Source organism: Myxocyprinus asiaticus, chromosome 21 (assembly GCF_019703515.2).
Source record: "Myxocyprinus asiaticus isolate MX2 ecotype Aquarium Trade chromosome 21, UBuf_Myxa_2, whole genome shotgun sequence".
In the NCBI taxonomy this organism is placed as follows: Eukaryota; Metazoa; Chordata; class Actinopteri; order Cypriniformes; family Catostomidae; genus Myxocyprinus; species Myxocyprinus asiaticus.
In genome coordinates this window covers 7,251,130-7,267,929 of record NC_059364.1, presented here as the reverse complement: position 1 = coordinate 7,267,929, position 16,800 = coordinate 7,251,130, and the positions used below count along the sequence as shown (strand labels likewise).

The window sequence follows — 16,800 nt, the reverse complement described above, 5'->3', positions numbered from 1 at the left end:
TTATTATTATTTTATTTGTATTTTTATTCACCCAAAAATGAAAATTCTGCCATCATGTACCCTGATGTTGTTCCACAACTGTATGATTTTTATTTTTTTCATCTGTGACACAAAAGAAGATGGTAAGCAGTATGTTAGACTTAGTCAAAATTCACTTTCACTGCAAAAGTGAATAGTGACTGAGGCTGTCATTCTAACATCTCTTTGTGTTCCATGGAATAAAGAAAGTTTTATGGCTCTGTAACAACATAACTATGAGTAAATTATGACAAAATTGTCATTTTTGAGTGAACTATTACTTTTATGGACAATATTTGCTCCCTGGAACTGATTTTCAGGAGCATTTATTACCTTTTGAACAAAGATGTCCCGATACCGGTATCGGAATTGTGTCCGATACTGCGCTTAATTACTTGTACTGGTGCTCGTAAAAATGTTCAGATACCAAAAAGCGATACCATCTGACATAAGAATTAGAGGTCAACCGATAGTGGATTTTGCCGATACCGATAACTAGTGTGGTGGGAAAGGCCAAAAACGAATAAATCGGGCCATAGTTTGTAAAATCGATTTATAAAATTATTTTAAAAAATTATTCTTTCTTTACTATGGTGGGTAAAGAGTCCAAAATGACAAAATTCCCAGAAGCAGTTTTTTGTTTGACCAAAATCCCAATAATAACCAGAAAAATGAAGTTTGGGTTCATTACACGGGACTTTTAAGTATAAACAAGCACGAAACACACCGGGGACTTGATGAAAAACTATCTGTAACTATTGACAGACTTTTACAGATAACTGATAGTTCTAAAAAGCAACTATCAGCACCGATTAATCGGTAAAACGATATATGGGTCTACCTCTAGTACAAATGCCACTGCATAAACATTCAGCGCACAAATTCAAATCACGTTATGTCCTAGTGTGATTATTGATTATAAGTGTGATTATTAAAAATTATAATAATAATGTGATTATTATTATATGAGATAAATATATAGTTTGCATGTGCTGCATGCTTCAAAGTAAATATATCTTGTTTTAAGAATGTTTGAATGTAAATGTGAAGCTGGCTGCTCATACCAAGGAGTTCTAAAACACAATCATGAGCATTGCGCGCTCTGTTTGTAGGAGATGACAGCGAGCAGAGCGTTAATTCACTATGTAGTGCGCAGGACATACAGAATACATACAGGTGCATCTCAATAAATTAGAATGTCGTGGAAAAGTTCATTTATTTCAGTAATTCAACTCAAATTGTGAAACTTGTGTATTAAATAAATTCAGTGCACACAGACTGAAGTAGTTTAAGTCTTTGGTTCTTTTAATTGTGATGATTTTGGCTCACATTTAACAAAAACCCACCAATTCACTATCTCAAAAAATTAGAATATGGTGACATGTCAATCAGCTAATCAACTGTTGAGTGGAAGGAAAAAGCGTGGAAGAAAAAGATGCACAACCAACCGAGAGAACCGCAACCTTATGATTGTCAAGCAAAATTGATTCAAGAATTTGGGTGAACTTCACAAGGAATGGACTGAGGCTGGGGTCAAGGCATCAAGAGCCACCACACACAGACATGTCAAGGAATTTGGCTACAGTTGTCGTATTCCTGTTGTTAAGCCACTCCTGAACCACAGACAACGTCAGAGGCGTCTTACCTGGGCTAAGGAGAAGAAGAACTGGACTGTTGCCCAGTGTTCCAAAGTCCTCTTTTCAGATGAGAGCAAGTTTTTCGTATTTCATTTGGAAACCAAGGTCCTAGAGTCTGGAGGAAGGGTGGAGAAGCTCATAGCCCAAGTTGCTTGAAGTCCAGTGTTAAGTTTCCACAGTCTGTGATGATTTGGGGTGCAATGTCATCTGCTGGTGTTGGTCCATTGTGTTTTTTGAAAACCAAAGTCACTGCACCCATTTACCAAGAAATCTTGGAGCACTTCATGCTTCCTTCTGCTGACCAGCTTTTTAAAGATGCTGATTTCATTTTCCAGCAGGATTTGGCACCTGCCCACACTGCCAAAAGCACCAAAAGTTGGTTAAATGACCATGGTGTTGGTGTGCTTGACTGGCCAGCAAACTCACCAGACCTGAACCCCATAGAGAATCTATGGGGTATTGTCAAGAGGAAAATGAGAAACAAGAGACCAAAAAATGCAGATGATCTGAAGGCCACTGTCAAAGAAACCTGGGCTTCCATACCACCTCAGCAGTGCCACAAACTGATCACCTCCATGCCACGCCGAATTGAGGCAGTAATTAAAGCAAAAGGAGCCCCTACCAAGTATTGAGTACATATACAGTAAATGAACATACTTTCCAGAAGGCCAACAATTCACTAAAAATGTTTTTTTTATTGGTCTTATGATGTATTCTAATTTTTTGAGATAGTGAATTTGTGGGTTTTTGTTAAATGTGAGCCAAAATCATCACAATTAAAAGAACCAAAGACTTAAACTACTTCAGTCTGTGTGCATTGAATTTATTTAATACACGAGTTTCACAATTTGAGTTGAATTACTGAAATAAATGAACTTTTCCACGACATTCTAATTTATTGAGATGCACCTGTATTTATTTAATGAAATAGCAGCCTTTTTCGGTTTAATAATCACATTGGATCACGTAGCGACCTGCTCTGGAGGTGAGAAGTTACCTTCTATAACACATAGAAACGGAAAGGGCTTCACTACAAAATAAAAGTTTCCACCAAAATAAAAGCTAAATTTAAATGGAAGAAAGTATGCGAGAAATAGTTTTGTAATATTCACTGTAATACTACTACTACTACTACTACTACTACTACTACTAATAATAATAAATTAATTAATAATCATTGTTATATTTCAGCAGTATCTACCAACTGTGATATTCTGTTGTGCAGCACTTTATTTGACAAAAATAACCCCACAGTTGTGTTTTGGATTGTGCTGTGACGTTCTGTAAAAAAAAGCACTTAGTTTGATAAAAATAATGCAATATTATGTTGAAATTTAAATGTTCTATTTTCATTTGATTCAGAAATAAAAAAAATAATATAAAAAACCCCCCAAAAAAACAGGTATTGTATAGGTAGGTACCAAAAAGGAAGTATCGAAACTCATTCTTGTTCTCCAAAACATCTTTACCATATAAAAACACACAGCATGTCAATATCCAGTCTCCTAACCAGTGGTCATTTAAATGGTGACCCACTGTAAGTGACCGAATCTGTCCCTACAGAGTTAATGCTATATTTTCACAGTCTGGCAATGACTGTGTCCTCTTCCGTCTTTCTGTGCGTCACGTCTGTTTGTGCCATGTCTGTGTGTGCCGGTGTTTTCCCTCATGTGTTTCAGGTGTCATCGGTGGGTGATTGGCATTTCCAAGGGAATGCTGATTGCTCAGCTTATCAGCAGACCGACGCCACCTGCCCCTCGTTATTTACCTCTTTGGTTGGTCTGTTTCTCTGTATTCAGTTAGTAAGGCTTTGATAGGCCTCAGTCGGTTTCACAGTACTAGTTAGATACTAGTTTTGTTTTGTTTTTTCTCCATTGTGAGTTTTTGTTTGTGTTTTTGCCTTTTTGTTAAATAAAGCTAATTTTAGTTCCATCTCTGCATTTGGGTCCTTCATCTCCACAACACAACTGTGACATATATAGGCAAAAAACACATGTGGGTGGGATTTATTCTAAAGACTTGTTGTAAATGAAGATTCTGAGAAACACAGCTAAATAAGTCAAGCTGGAAGTTATCTTTAACAATTACACGGTCAGCCTGACTTCTGGTGGGAGAGATGAGTCATGAGAGACTCAGGGAAGAGCTTTTAGACATGGCTTCAGAAACATCGATCCAGAACTGCAGCGCCACAGACACAGAGGAGTTTACTGTTAGTATGCAACCAGAAAACCAGCAGGGTGAATCTCCTGTGGTTTTCACTGTTTTGTCAGTTAACTAAAAAAAGTCAAAAATAATATTTAGTGAGACTGAATTAATCTGACTACATTTGGATATACCAACAAAAGTCATTTTTAAGCATCAGATGAGGCAGAAATATTTATTTATGGAAACAAATTTTCAGTTTTAACAGTGTAAAGAACATGCCGGGTCATATTTCACACATGTTTTACCCTTATGAGTTGTTTGCACTTTCGCATTATTTTCATGACAATTCACAGGGTTCCCACTCTTTTCAACCAATTAATTTCCATGACTTTTCTATGAATTTTCCATGACTTGAAAGCTAATTTCCATGCCCAAACATTCAGCCTTTCATTCTGAAAATGGCACCAAAATTGCATAATCGCAAATTTTAGTGCCCAAAGTACTTCGGTAGTGAGCACATAATTTTTCAGAATTATATTTGAAATAGGCTTTTGTGTCTTTACTGCAGAGTTAGAGACTTTTTCTGCAGTTGATGTTTTCTCTGTACCACCCGTGCTAAAATAATCATTAATTGAAGATACGGTAGCTTGAGCAGTTCCTGCACGTTGGTGTTTTTTGCTCCTCATGTGGCTGCTCAAAGACGCCTCCACCATATTAGAAAGATCAAAAGACTTACAACATAATATGCATGCTGACCGTGTAGGATCCCGATCCTTTGCCAGCCATTTTTCATACCTGGCCACGCTGAGCCAGGCATTAAAAAAGGTGCACTTTCATGGCTTGCTAAACTTAGCTGTAAAAGATGTGCTACATGCTAAAGAAGCTTACGTGAAAATTAGCAAAGAGAGACACACTTCACTGAAATAAGCAGGTTAATGACAATAGACCTATATCACACTATGGGTTTTGGAACGCAGAAGTAAATGTTTGCAGGGTAAAATTTGACAGCAGTGAATGGGAGATCACAGCAAAAATTACTTTCATTTACCCATTTGCTCCAAAAGAAAAAATCCTCTATTACGTTTGAATGACTTTCCAGAAGAGTAAAAAAATAGAGAAAGGTGGATTAAGATAGTAAAATGGGATAAGATGCCAAATTTACTGTCACTCTCTCAGCAGCTGTAATAGAAACCCCCTCGCAGCTGTGGTAATTTGTTTTTTTAAACTAATTCCAGGGTAATATAACACAAAGTATAATGTTATAAATGTACACTCAATATTTAAAGTTGCAGTATGTAAGATTCAGAAACCCTTGTTATTAATGACACCTGTGGATGTTAAGTGAACTGCAGCCAGCTAATTGTTGCTCGTGCTCGCGCACACACTCCAAAGGGACGCGAGCGAGCATCCAAAACAATGACCTAACGTACAAAGAGACTGAAGGTGATTCACCGACATCATGCTGACAGATGAGGTAGCATAATTAAAATTACACAGTTATGATTGTTTTACTACAAACTTTGAGACTGTATATTATATTTGACTATAAAAAACAAAGTGTGGATATAGGCCTGGCAATGCGAGACTGTAGTTTGAAGTAATCACTTTTCTTTGCATGATACATTGACTGCATTTATATGTCGGCATTAGCTAGCTAGCCAGCTTTATCAGTAGTTGTTAGCTAAATTTGGTGGATGATGACAGTAGCTGTTTATAAAATAGACTGTACATTATAAATATGTTGACACAATTCTGAAAAGTTATGTTACACTAATGAATGGGTCTTTTTGCATTATCTTGAACATTGTCAAGCATTAATTTCATGTGTTATTGTAGTTTACCTCGCTGAATAATTACAGATTAACCTTGATTATGACTGTGCAGGCAAGATCAAGTTAGCTAAAATTACACAGATCAGTCCTTATGGCACTATATTTCACATGCTTTGCAGTTATGTAAGCTTACCTGTCCAATTAGAAGAACGTCAATTCAGGGTCGGTTTTGATCCCCAAAACCGAACGAAGATCCCTTCATGAATCAAATGCCCTGCCGATGTTCAATCTAGTTTTCGTTCGACCACGATCACATTTCAGCTTAGCCAGATGGGATTCAATAGATACAATTTTTTTTTTTTTTTGGCTTACTCAGAGTTTGTGTAGGAGTCAGTGTTGTGCTGGGAGCTGGACGTTTCCTGGATTCCACCTCTAAGGCCTTGTCCACACTAATACGTTTTCGTTTGAAAATGCATCTTTTTCTCTCCGTTTTGGCCTTCCGTCCACACTGAGATGGCATTTTTGTCCGCGAATACGGAGCTTTTTGAAAACGCACTCCAAAGTGGATAAATTTGAAAACGCCGTTTTCGCATTGTAGTGTGGACTGTGAAAACGGATGCTTTCGAAAACGATGGCGCATTTTTAGTCATATGAACCATTCAGTCCAAAACAAGATGGTGGACGATGTTGTATCACAGTTGTTTTGGCTACTCTCCAGTTCTCTGCAGTTGTTGTTCAGCGGCAGAACGCAAAGACAGTTGCGTTTCAGACCGTACATTGCCGCGACGTTTCAAAGAGGCGGAAAGTAAATAAACGTCTGACAGAAATGACGCATGTCGAAGCATCTTACGATTTACTCATGCGCAGTACAGGGACGTAAGCATTTTCAGACGTTTCAGTGTGGATGAGCAACTTTTGGAAAACGCTTGAAAATGCTAGTGTGGATGGAGAGCGTTTTGAAACGAAAACGCCGTTTTCAAATGTATCTGGATTAATGTAGACGTAGCCTAAGGTAACATTACCTAGTGTTGCAGACTGTTGTCGCTGTTGAATAGCGAAAGAGAAGCACTGAGGCAAGGCTTTCGGGAGCACGCATAAACATCACATCCTTTGGATTTTCCCGGCAAAAGCGACCCGAAAAATACCGTGAAAATCAGTCTACAGGCTTTAATAGGCAACCTCTTTTATTTAAGGATAGTGATCATATGAAGCCATTTATTATCACATAGATGTTTGGCTCCTTTTTAAATCATAATAATAACAGAAATCACCCAAATGGCCCTGATCAAAAGTTTATATACCCTTGAATGTTTGGCCTTGTTACAGACACACAAGGTGACACACACAGGTTTATATGGCAATTAAAGGTTAATTTCCCACACCTGTGGCTTTTAAAATTGCAATTAGTGTCTGTGTATAAATAGTCAATGAGTTTGTTAGCTCTCACATGGATGCACTGAGCAGGCTAGATACTGAGCCATGGGGAGCCGAAAAGAACTGTCAAAAGACACCTTGACACACCTCACAGCTTCTGCACACTGTAATTTGGAGTGACGAGACCAAAATAGAGCTTTATGGTCACAGCCATAAGCGCTATGTTTGGAGAGGGGTCAACAAGACCTATAGTGAAAAGAATCCCATTCCCACTGTGAAGCATGGTGGTGGCTCACTGATGTTTTGGGGGTGTGTGAGCTCTAAAGGCACGGGGAATCTTGTGAAAATTGATGGCAAGATGAATGCAGCATGTTATCAGAAAATACTGGCAGACAATTTACATTCTTCTGCACGAAAGCTGTGCATGGGATGTGCTTGGATTTCCAGCACGACAATGACCCTAAGCACAAGGCCAAGTTGACCCTCCAGTGGTTACAGCAGAAAAAGGTGAAGGTTCTAGAGTAGCCATCACAGTCTCCTGACCTTAATATCATCGAGCCACTCTGGGGAGATCTCAAACGTGCAGTTCATGCAAGATGACCAAAGATTTTGCCAGGACGAATGGGCAGATATACCACCTGCAAGAATTTGGGGCCTCATAGACAACTATTACAGAAGACTGCACACTGTCATTGATGCTAAAGGGGGCAATACACAGTATTAAGAACTAAGGGTATGCAGACTTTTGTACAGGGGTCATTTCATTTTTTACTTTGTTGCCATGTTTTGTTTTATGATTGTGCCATTCTGTTATAACCTACAGTTGAATATGAATCCCATAAGAAATAAAAGAAATGCGTTTTGCCTGCTCACTCATGTTTTCTTTAAAAATGGTACATATATTACCAGTTCTCCAAGGGTATGCAAACTTTTGAGCACAACTGTATGTCCATATATAATAATCATTCACTCACCTTTGCATGTGAAGCACTTGATGTGGAAGTGTTTAGCCTGCACTCGTAATACCTCTCCCTTGCAAACCTCTCCACATTTAGCACAGCATATCAAAGGCTTCTCCGTCTGTTGGTGAGTTTCCTGTGTATGGGCCACTATATAGAAAAAAAGAGAGTCTTATGTCATGGTCTGTTCCAGTGTCTACAGAGTGACTGTGTTTATATTAGGTGTCTTTAACTACTATGTACTAATATTAAAATACATACAATACAATGTACTTATTGTGTAACTCCATGTTGTTCTGCAAAATCCTCACAAGATTCACATTTGCTGCTACTGAGGTTGAGGTTCGGGTAGGTTAGGGGTAGGGTTAGGTTAGGGTTAGGGGTTAAGTTTAAAAGTGTAACTAGAGATGTAATTTTATGCAGGTACTTTAAATGAAAGTACAATGTAACAACTTCATTCCAATAAGTACTTTGTATGCTTAAGTACACAGTAGTTAAAGATGCCTAATATAAAGAGGCTCTTTTTTGGAGGGCTCTTAAAAGCGTGAAACTGACTTATATTTTTCCCTATTGAGATGAATGGGGATGCTAACAGATAGCTATCTCCAAGTATATTTACACTTTGACTAGAATATAGACTTTTTGAAAGGGCTTATCAGCAGTAATACTGTTGCAATATAGATCAAACTAGGTCATATCATATACACTACAGAGAAGTGAAACCCCTCTTCCCCAAATCAGAGTTAATGAGGCAAGATACTACATCACTCACTGTGAGTGTTGCATATAAAACACAGCTAATCCCTGTACTATTGAATTAACATCACAGGGAAGGCTGCATGTTTGTGCTTGCATGTACCAGTACATGTGTGTGTGTGTATGTGTGTTGGATGGGACGAGCCTCATGGGGCAAACACAGAAATTTAATGCCGACATCCATAAATATTTATGAGTAGTCTCTTTTCCTCTGCCCCCTTTCCATGCCCCCTCCACCCTCTGTCACAACCTAAACAAAGCACTGGAAAGACAAAACGGTGCCGTCTCTCTCACTGCCAGAGCCAAAGCATCATTATCCTCTGAACGTATTCTTCATTTGTGGAAATATTATCTGTCATGGGCTTATGTCAAAGAGCATAACATTAAAAACATTAAAAGGGGTAACAACAATTATGGTGAAACTAAACCAACTAAACTAAAACATATGGAAAATGTGAGTGGTGCTTACCCATGCAAAAGTCACAAAATGCTACAGTGTTGTAGGTGGTTGCCAGGGTGTTGCTATGAGGTTGCTAGGGTGTTAAGGTTGGTTGCTTACAAGCAAAATTCAAAAGGGTCCCATTTATGCTGATTCAGCACAATTTGTCACAATATGAATAAGTGTGCTGGTCAGAACATTTAACCTCTGGATATGAGAGGCAAGAATTACTGCTATTACATCAGCATCACTGAGACCATAAGAACACCAAAAACCATGAGCACATTTACAGTATATGTATGTTAAAAAGGCTCTGTGTGACACTATTGGAACTGGTACTAATCATCACATTTGTGAATTCGTATAAACATTGTTTTCAAAAGCAAATCGGTAACACTTTACAATAAGGTTCCATTTGTTAACATTAGTTAGCATGAACTAACAATGAACAATACTTTTACACCATGTTATAATATTGTTTAACATATAGTAATACACTGGTAAAATCAAAAGTTGTATATGATAACATTAGTTAATGCACTATGAACTTACATCAACTAACAATGAACAATTGTATTTTTATTAACTAACATTAACAAAGGTTAATAAATGTCAAAAAACATATTGTTCATTGTCCATGATACATGATAATGCATTAACTAATGTTAGCAAATGGAACCTTATTGTGAAGTGTTACCAGCAAAACAATGTGGGAGATATATCCTCATCATTAATATACCATGTTTGTGATGGATTGTTTACTATCAGTCATGACAGGATATTTTATTGGATGTTTTTCTTTTACAAAAAAGTACTATGGTATTAACATAATATATACCACATAAAAGCCATGACAATACCATGTTTTTGGACACTAGCATGATGGTAATCTTGCATTCTTTGAAGAAACTTACAGTATAATTTAAATACCATGGTACAGTAAGTGAATATAATAAACATTACCATGTGATATATCAAAGTACCAAGGTATCTCCACAGTAGATTTTTGTAGGAGTTAGTCCAGCTCACTTATTTTGCTGTTTTTATGGAACAACCCCAAACCATAGTAATATTCATAATATTGCATAGTATTAAAGTACCTATTGTGACTATTTTAATAAACAATTAAAATAGTAAAAATAGACAAATAACTATTTTAATGGAGTAAAGAATAACACGCTAATTATATTCTCAAACAAATCAATAGTGAAAGCCTATAAGCATATTATAACAAATTGCAGGAAAGTTAAAGTGACAGTTCACCACAAAAAATGAACATTCTGACATCATTTAAAATGTAATTCCAAACCTGCTATGACTTAATTAAGAGGACAAAAAAAGAAGAATTTTCACACTGCTCTGTCCCGTACAACGAAAGTCATACAGGTTTGGGACAACATGATTTTCATTTTGGCTTCCTTTAAGGAAGTCACATTATACTACAACAATACAAAATACAATACAAAAATAAATGTTTTGTTCAACTGCATGTTTGTACAAAGGCAAGTGAGGCTATTAAAATGTCAATGTAACACGGATAAACTTTACAATTGCAGTCTTTCCTCTAAGGGTTTAAAAAAGGCAATACATGTTCCATTCACTCTCTTCATAGGGAAAGATGCTTGAATTCTGCGTCTCTGCAGATGAACTGCAATGGGGATTAGACATCTTTAAAGAGACAAATGCAGGCAAGGCGAGACACAACAATGGACTCTACCTTCTTGCGAGTGTTGCTATGGTTACGGCTGCGGGATGAGCGTGTCTACCTCACGGATCTGCGCCCCATTTAAAACTGCAACACTGCCAAAAACAAAACCAATGACAGAAGAATGGACAAGCCCTTTATTCCAATCACCTTTGCACCTGAGAGGTCAGACTGCAACACAAAGGGCTTAGAAAAGGCTTCTTTCTGTTATTTAACCATTCCTGTGATTAAAATAGATCACACACAGTGGCTAAATCCAAACATGGTGCAACCAGAACACAAGCAAAGATTGTCATTCTACATCTGACAGAGGAAGAGCAAATTACAGACACAAATATCACCTAAAATATCAGATCAAACCAGCAGCTCTGCAGATAAAGCACTATGCTGGGACCATAATTGATGAAAGAACAGCAAATAAGGAACAAATCTTTCATTTATTTCGTTCTACATTAATTGTGGGAAGCAAAACTTGTGTTTAAGTGCTTGGATTAGAAACAACAAAGGTTTAGGTTATGATAAACTTCTTGAAAGATATGAAAGTGACTGTTCTGCAAGCTCATAATGGACTAATTACTCTGAGAGAAGAAAATGAATCAATAACTATCACCAAAACTCACAACCAACCACCGAGCCATAAACAATCAGTTACCTTTCTTCTTAACCATGACCATCAGGGATAATTGAAGATGAATCAATAATCAGTCCTGGTGGACTAGTATCCAGGGAGATGAGAGATACAGCATCCAAAAAGCTGAACTACAAATCCAGCCTACGAATATGTATGGATAAGAGGGATGAAAATGAGTGACATGTATGAGAGAAAAAAAGAAAGCTTGTCTCCAAAATGACAGAGGCAGTCCAGTACCTGCCTGCTCCCCTGTACCCATCCTCTGTCTCCTCCTTCTGTCCCATCCCCCTTTTTGTCTCATTAATCCGAGGACTCACCCATCTCTCTCTGCAGTGTGGAAATTACCAGCATTGCCATGTGACATAAGCAGAATTTATTATACAGACACAGTGGAGTGTAACTGGCTAATTTGGAAAGATTAAGCTCAGTATTAAAAAAGTTTAAATTATCAAAAGCTAAATATAAAATCTACATCTTAAATCTAAATATTAAATCTAAATCTTAAAGGTGTAGACTACCTGACAGATATCACTGAAATCTGTGTCCTGAGAAATAATAACAGCCCTTGGCTCAGTCAAAAGCAATAAAGAGCCAATCAGAAATGCTCTCTACCTGTTTTACCTATTTTATTATTTTTTTAAATAAAAGGAGTACATTATGCCACAAATGCTGTTAACTGAGCTCAACTTCTATTGAACTCGGAATATTCCTTTAAAGGTGCATTTCGTAAAATGTGTGTTTATGTTGCGCTTATAGCTAGCAATGGAGATGCAACACAAAAACAGAAGTTCTCAGTTCCCGATTGCAATTTTTTTTTTTTTATTGCTTTGGTTCTATTTTCTCTACTAAGTAAGTGGTACATTTTCAAAACTCTTAGTACAAAACACCAAACTGATCACACTTATAACAAAGCATTTCATTTAGTCAAAACCTGCTTTCATGCTTTATTAGGATTGTACATGTTTCCTGTCAGAGAATGATTGTTTTTAAATACAAGATTATTGTGATGTAATGAGAACATTTGGTTTAATCGCCAAAACACAACAGAATGATCTTATTTTAATTTAGTAATTTTAACAATAAGTTAATTCAATAGCAAACAATGCAATATATGTTTGCTCAAACACACACAAATGCTCATACACACACTTTGAATGTGGAGCATGCAGTACTGTAAACAACAGTGGTTATGATATAAATTGGCAAGATTGTAACACAAATTCAGAGTTTGGTTTTCGTGTTTCAAACATGAAATTAGATGCTGATTCTTTAAAAACACATAAAATAATCAAACAGTTGAAAATCTTTAGATATACCAAATGATTTATTGATTAACCATTAAGATTATTATTATGCATTCGGTCTCAGATATTTGGCTCATTGGTCGCTTCCACCTGAGAGAGCCCCTCCCTGGTTTTGTACTGAACAGGAAGTTCTTGCCCCTGTTTTGCCATTGCAAAGCCTTTCTATTAAACTAACCGGAGAAGTTAAGTCTCACCCCGTTATCTCACTCTTGCACGCGGTATGGACAAAAGTGTCCAGAGTGTTTAATTCGGACATTTATTTAAATGTTGCCTCGAGCATATGGATGAACCCAAAATTACGTATTAATAAGTCCCCTTTCTGCTGGTCAGAGTGGATTGTGAGGGGGGTTACTACACTCAGTGACCTATATGAGAGTGGAGTGTTGAGATCTTTTGAAAATTTGGTTCAACATTTTAGGATTCACAGATCTCAGTTCTTTAGGTATTTACAGCTGCGCCACCTGCTCTGTACTATTTTTGGGAGTAGCATACACCCCCCTAAAGCGGCAGATACTCTGGAAGTGGTGATTACTGCTTTTGTAAAAGGTCATGAGGCATCAGTGTATTACTCCCTTTTAATTAAAAGTCTGGGGGATGGAGCTTTAACTTCTTTCAAGAGATTATGGGAGAATGATTTAAACTTGGTATTGGAGGAGGGAGAGTGGGCTAAGATTCTAAAAAACGTCAAGTCTACATCTAGAGATGCAATGGTGTGCCTGATGCAATTTAAGATTTTGCATCGATTCTATTGGACCCCCTCTAGATTGTATAGACTTGGTCTCAAAGACACACCTACCTGCTGGCGATGCCAGTCAAAAGACAGGGACACAACCACTGTTTTTTGGTGGTGGGTTAAGATTCAAGAATTTTGTTTGAGGGTTCAGAATTGAATGTGTGATGTGTTGGGTGCTCGGGTTTCATTTTGCCCCAGGCTCTGTGTTCTAGGTGATGGGACAGTAGTTGATGTAGGGGATGGGTTCATGAAGAGTTTGGTCCTGGCTGGTGTTGTGATTGGAAGACAGGTCATCCTTAGGGGATGGAAGTCAGCTGGAGTGCCCTCGTTTCGGGAGTGGTGCACGGCGCTGGGCAGGGTGGCGGCTTTTGAGGGGAGATGTTAAATGTGTGTATGCTTTCTTATTGTTTGTTTTTGGTTTTTTTGTTGTTTCTGTGTTTTTTGTTTCTAAATACTTTGTTTATTTTTGTGTCATTATTAATTTACTATCAGACCACTGAGGTGTGTGTTTGTGTCGGGTTGGTGGGGGGGGCCAAGAACTACCAACTTTTTCACAATAACTGACAGGAAAGTCTGTCGTGAAAAATGACCAATCATAGTTTTTGTTTTATCGTGTCGTTTAGGGGCGGGCCTATCTGAAATATAGTTGATACCACAATAATAGACCAGTTAGAAAATAGTCATCCAAACAGTTATACAGCAGTGTCAGTCTAAGGCAAGCTGTACAGACAATGCCAAAGAAATTAGAGGAAATGTGCTGACATGAATCAGACTATCTCATAAGAAGCACTGTTCTTTTGAATCAATCTGAAACAGCACTGTGCTGTTAAATAATGATGACTCATCGTTATCGACAACTGCACTGTGATAGATTTGTAATCCCATTAACGTTTCCATTAAAACCACTGCAAGACTCCACACTTGCTGTGTCTCTTTACACTACTCAAATATCCCAGTAAAAGCCTTTATATCATTCAAAGGAATATAAGGAAATGACTACGAGAGCTGATTGTTTGCTTATCATTTAATCTACCAGACCTTGACATGTGGCCTTGTTATTAGATTATCAATGTTATTTGCTTCATCTGTGAGTGGTCATAATGTTTTGGCTCATTTGTGTATATATAAATTAAATATGATGACATGGGAAATCGACAAGTTGCTTCTGAATGTTCATGTACCCTAAAATCGACCCCATTTTGACAAATAACTGTCAAGTGGCATTTCGATCAGACATTTAAACCTCTTTACCTTTCCCCATGGCAAAACTGATTGCGAGCAACCACCGAGACATAGGTTCTGGTCCCATGGAAACCAGGAAGTAATTGTGTTCACAAAAACAATGATGAATGTGATTCGGAGGTTGCATTTTCATTCTAAAATTAAATTCTTACTCCACTGACGGTTAGATTTAGGTTTGGGGTTTAGGCTTGGGTTTTAGAGTTAAAAAAAATGCATTCCTGCTGATTGTATTACATCATCTACAACTAAAAATGCAACTTGCTTTTAGCGCCACGCTGTACACAGTTCACCTCCAGGAAACTGGAGCTCACATGTGCCCATACATTCAACAACACTTCCAGCTTCAGCCACTGGGGGCAGTAATTCTAGTTTTGGTAAGCACAGAATGATTTCAGCAGAACCTAGGAATTCACAGAGCAATCATCAGTCTGGTAAATTTTACCCTAAAATATTGATGTTGACTAAAAGAAAAAAATTCTTGGACGTTTTATGTCAAAAAAACCTCCCTTCAAAAAAAAAAAATAAAAATAAATAAATTATGTTCTTTTTCCACATCTGTTTCAACTGAAACTTTACCCAAACAACAGTAACAAGCAAATCTCAGGAAATCTGAAGATTGCATCTTTGGCTGGCTGTGGATGTGGGAAATCTGACAAGCTGGATTTGCCTGATGGTTCCATGTAATACAAGAGTAAAGCCTTTTTTTTTTTTTTGGGTTGCTTTACGCATCTTTTAGATGTTTTTAAATACATAAAATGATAAATTAAAACAATGTGACCGTCAATTTTGGCATTTCTGTACTAATAATATATTGCATAATGCTTTCTCTTCCTCATACACACACAACAAATGTTTTATGTTTCTTCACACAGACTAGCACTACCTTTTGATTAGCATAATTTATTACTTCCATCCTATTAACAGCATGTAATCCCTTTTCACTTTCACAACCTGCTTTAGCCCACATACACTCAATGGAAACTCTAAGCACCACTCATGAGGGAATAAAAAGGGTCAACCTGTCATCAAACATCTGTTAGAGCAAGATGAAATCTCCATTAGAGAAAAAGGCAACTAAAGACAGTAAGGGGCCGTTCATACAGAACTCATTCTTGCATCCAAAACAGGAATCCAACAGATGAAGCAAAACAAGCTTTCTAGTTTAACTACTTTTAACTATAACAGCAAGATATACTGATGACCAACTTTATTTGGGGTGAACCCTCCATTTTAAAATATATAATCAAATTTTACAATTGAACTTTCTCAATTGATCTTCTATAAAACTTTTGGCTCCCAAATGCGGACCTAGATCACACCCAAACTAAATGATATTCATCTGATCTCATGTGATCAAATCAAAGAAGCTCACATTTCTAACTGTGGTGTGTTAATGTGTGATGTTAAGGTTTGAAGAACAATTCTTATATAAAGTTCATAACTGTTCATACCAGGTTCCAGGCTCTCAGTCAGGTAGTAGTCATCAGGATTAATGAACGGCAGCTGTTGCATCATGGACTGTTTTGGGATGAGGTACAGCACCTCCACCACATGACCGTCCTTTATGATTGACATTCGTTTGACAGAGTTCCTGCGTTTGATCCTGGTGCGGTTCACCTGTTGACTGCGTCCCGAGCCACAGATCTTCCCTAGGCTTTTCAGAGTGGGAAGGGAAGGCATGGCTGTGGTTCACACTTAGTCCACACAAACGTGGTGCTTTAGGAAGTAGTTTTACTCCCCTCAATAGATTGAATATCCAAGATAAATAACGAATGATGATCTCACAGAAACACCTTTGACAGAATGGTGAGGGCCATATCTGCAAAAAAAGCCAAACTGCAGGGAAAGCCTCAAATTTTTGGATTAATAAATCTTTAATCTTCAACCATATGCTCACTTGTCATGTGAGTTGATTTTATGGTTGCCAGCCCAAAAATAAAGAGATATTTCTTACTGCTTAGACCACTTAGTCCACACAAACAAACTTAGTGTTTTAGGAAGTAGTCTTACTCGCCTCAATAGACTGAATATCCAAGGTAGATGATGAGTGATGATCTCCCTTTGACCCAGAGGCCACATCTGCAG

At 37.6% G+C, this 16,800-nt stretch overlaps 1 protein-coding gene across 2 annotated transcripts in view; it reads right to left on the bottom strand.

Annotated features, from left to right (window-relative positions):
• LOC127412197 (actin-binding LIM protein 1-like) overlaps window positions 1-16,395 on the bottom strand; it is a 232,954-nt gene extending 216,559 nt beyond the window's left edge. For both annotated transcript variants that reach the window (XM_051648379.1, XM_051648378.1), the window contains exons 1-2: window positions 16,167-16,395; window positions 7,921-8,055 (exon numbers count right to left, since the gene is read on the bottom strand). In XM_051648379.1, the coding sequence (XP_051504339.1) occupies window positions 7,921-8,055; window positions 16,167-16,395 (364 nt within the window). The remainder of the gene's footprint in view (window positions 1-7,920; window positions 8,056-16,166) is intronic.
• Between the last annotated feature and the right edge of the window lie 405 nt (window positions 16,396-16,800).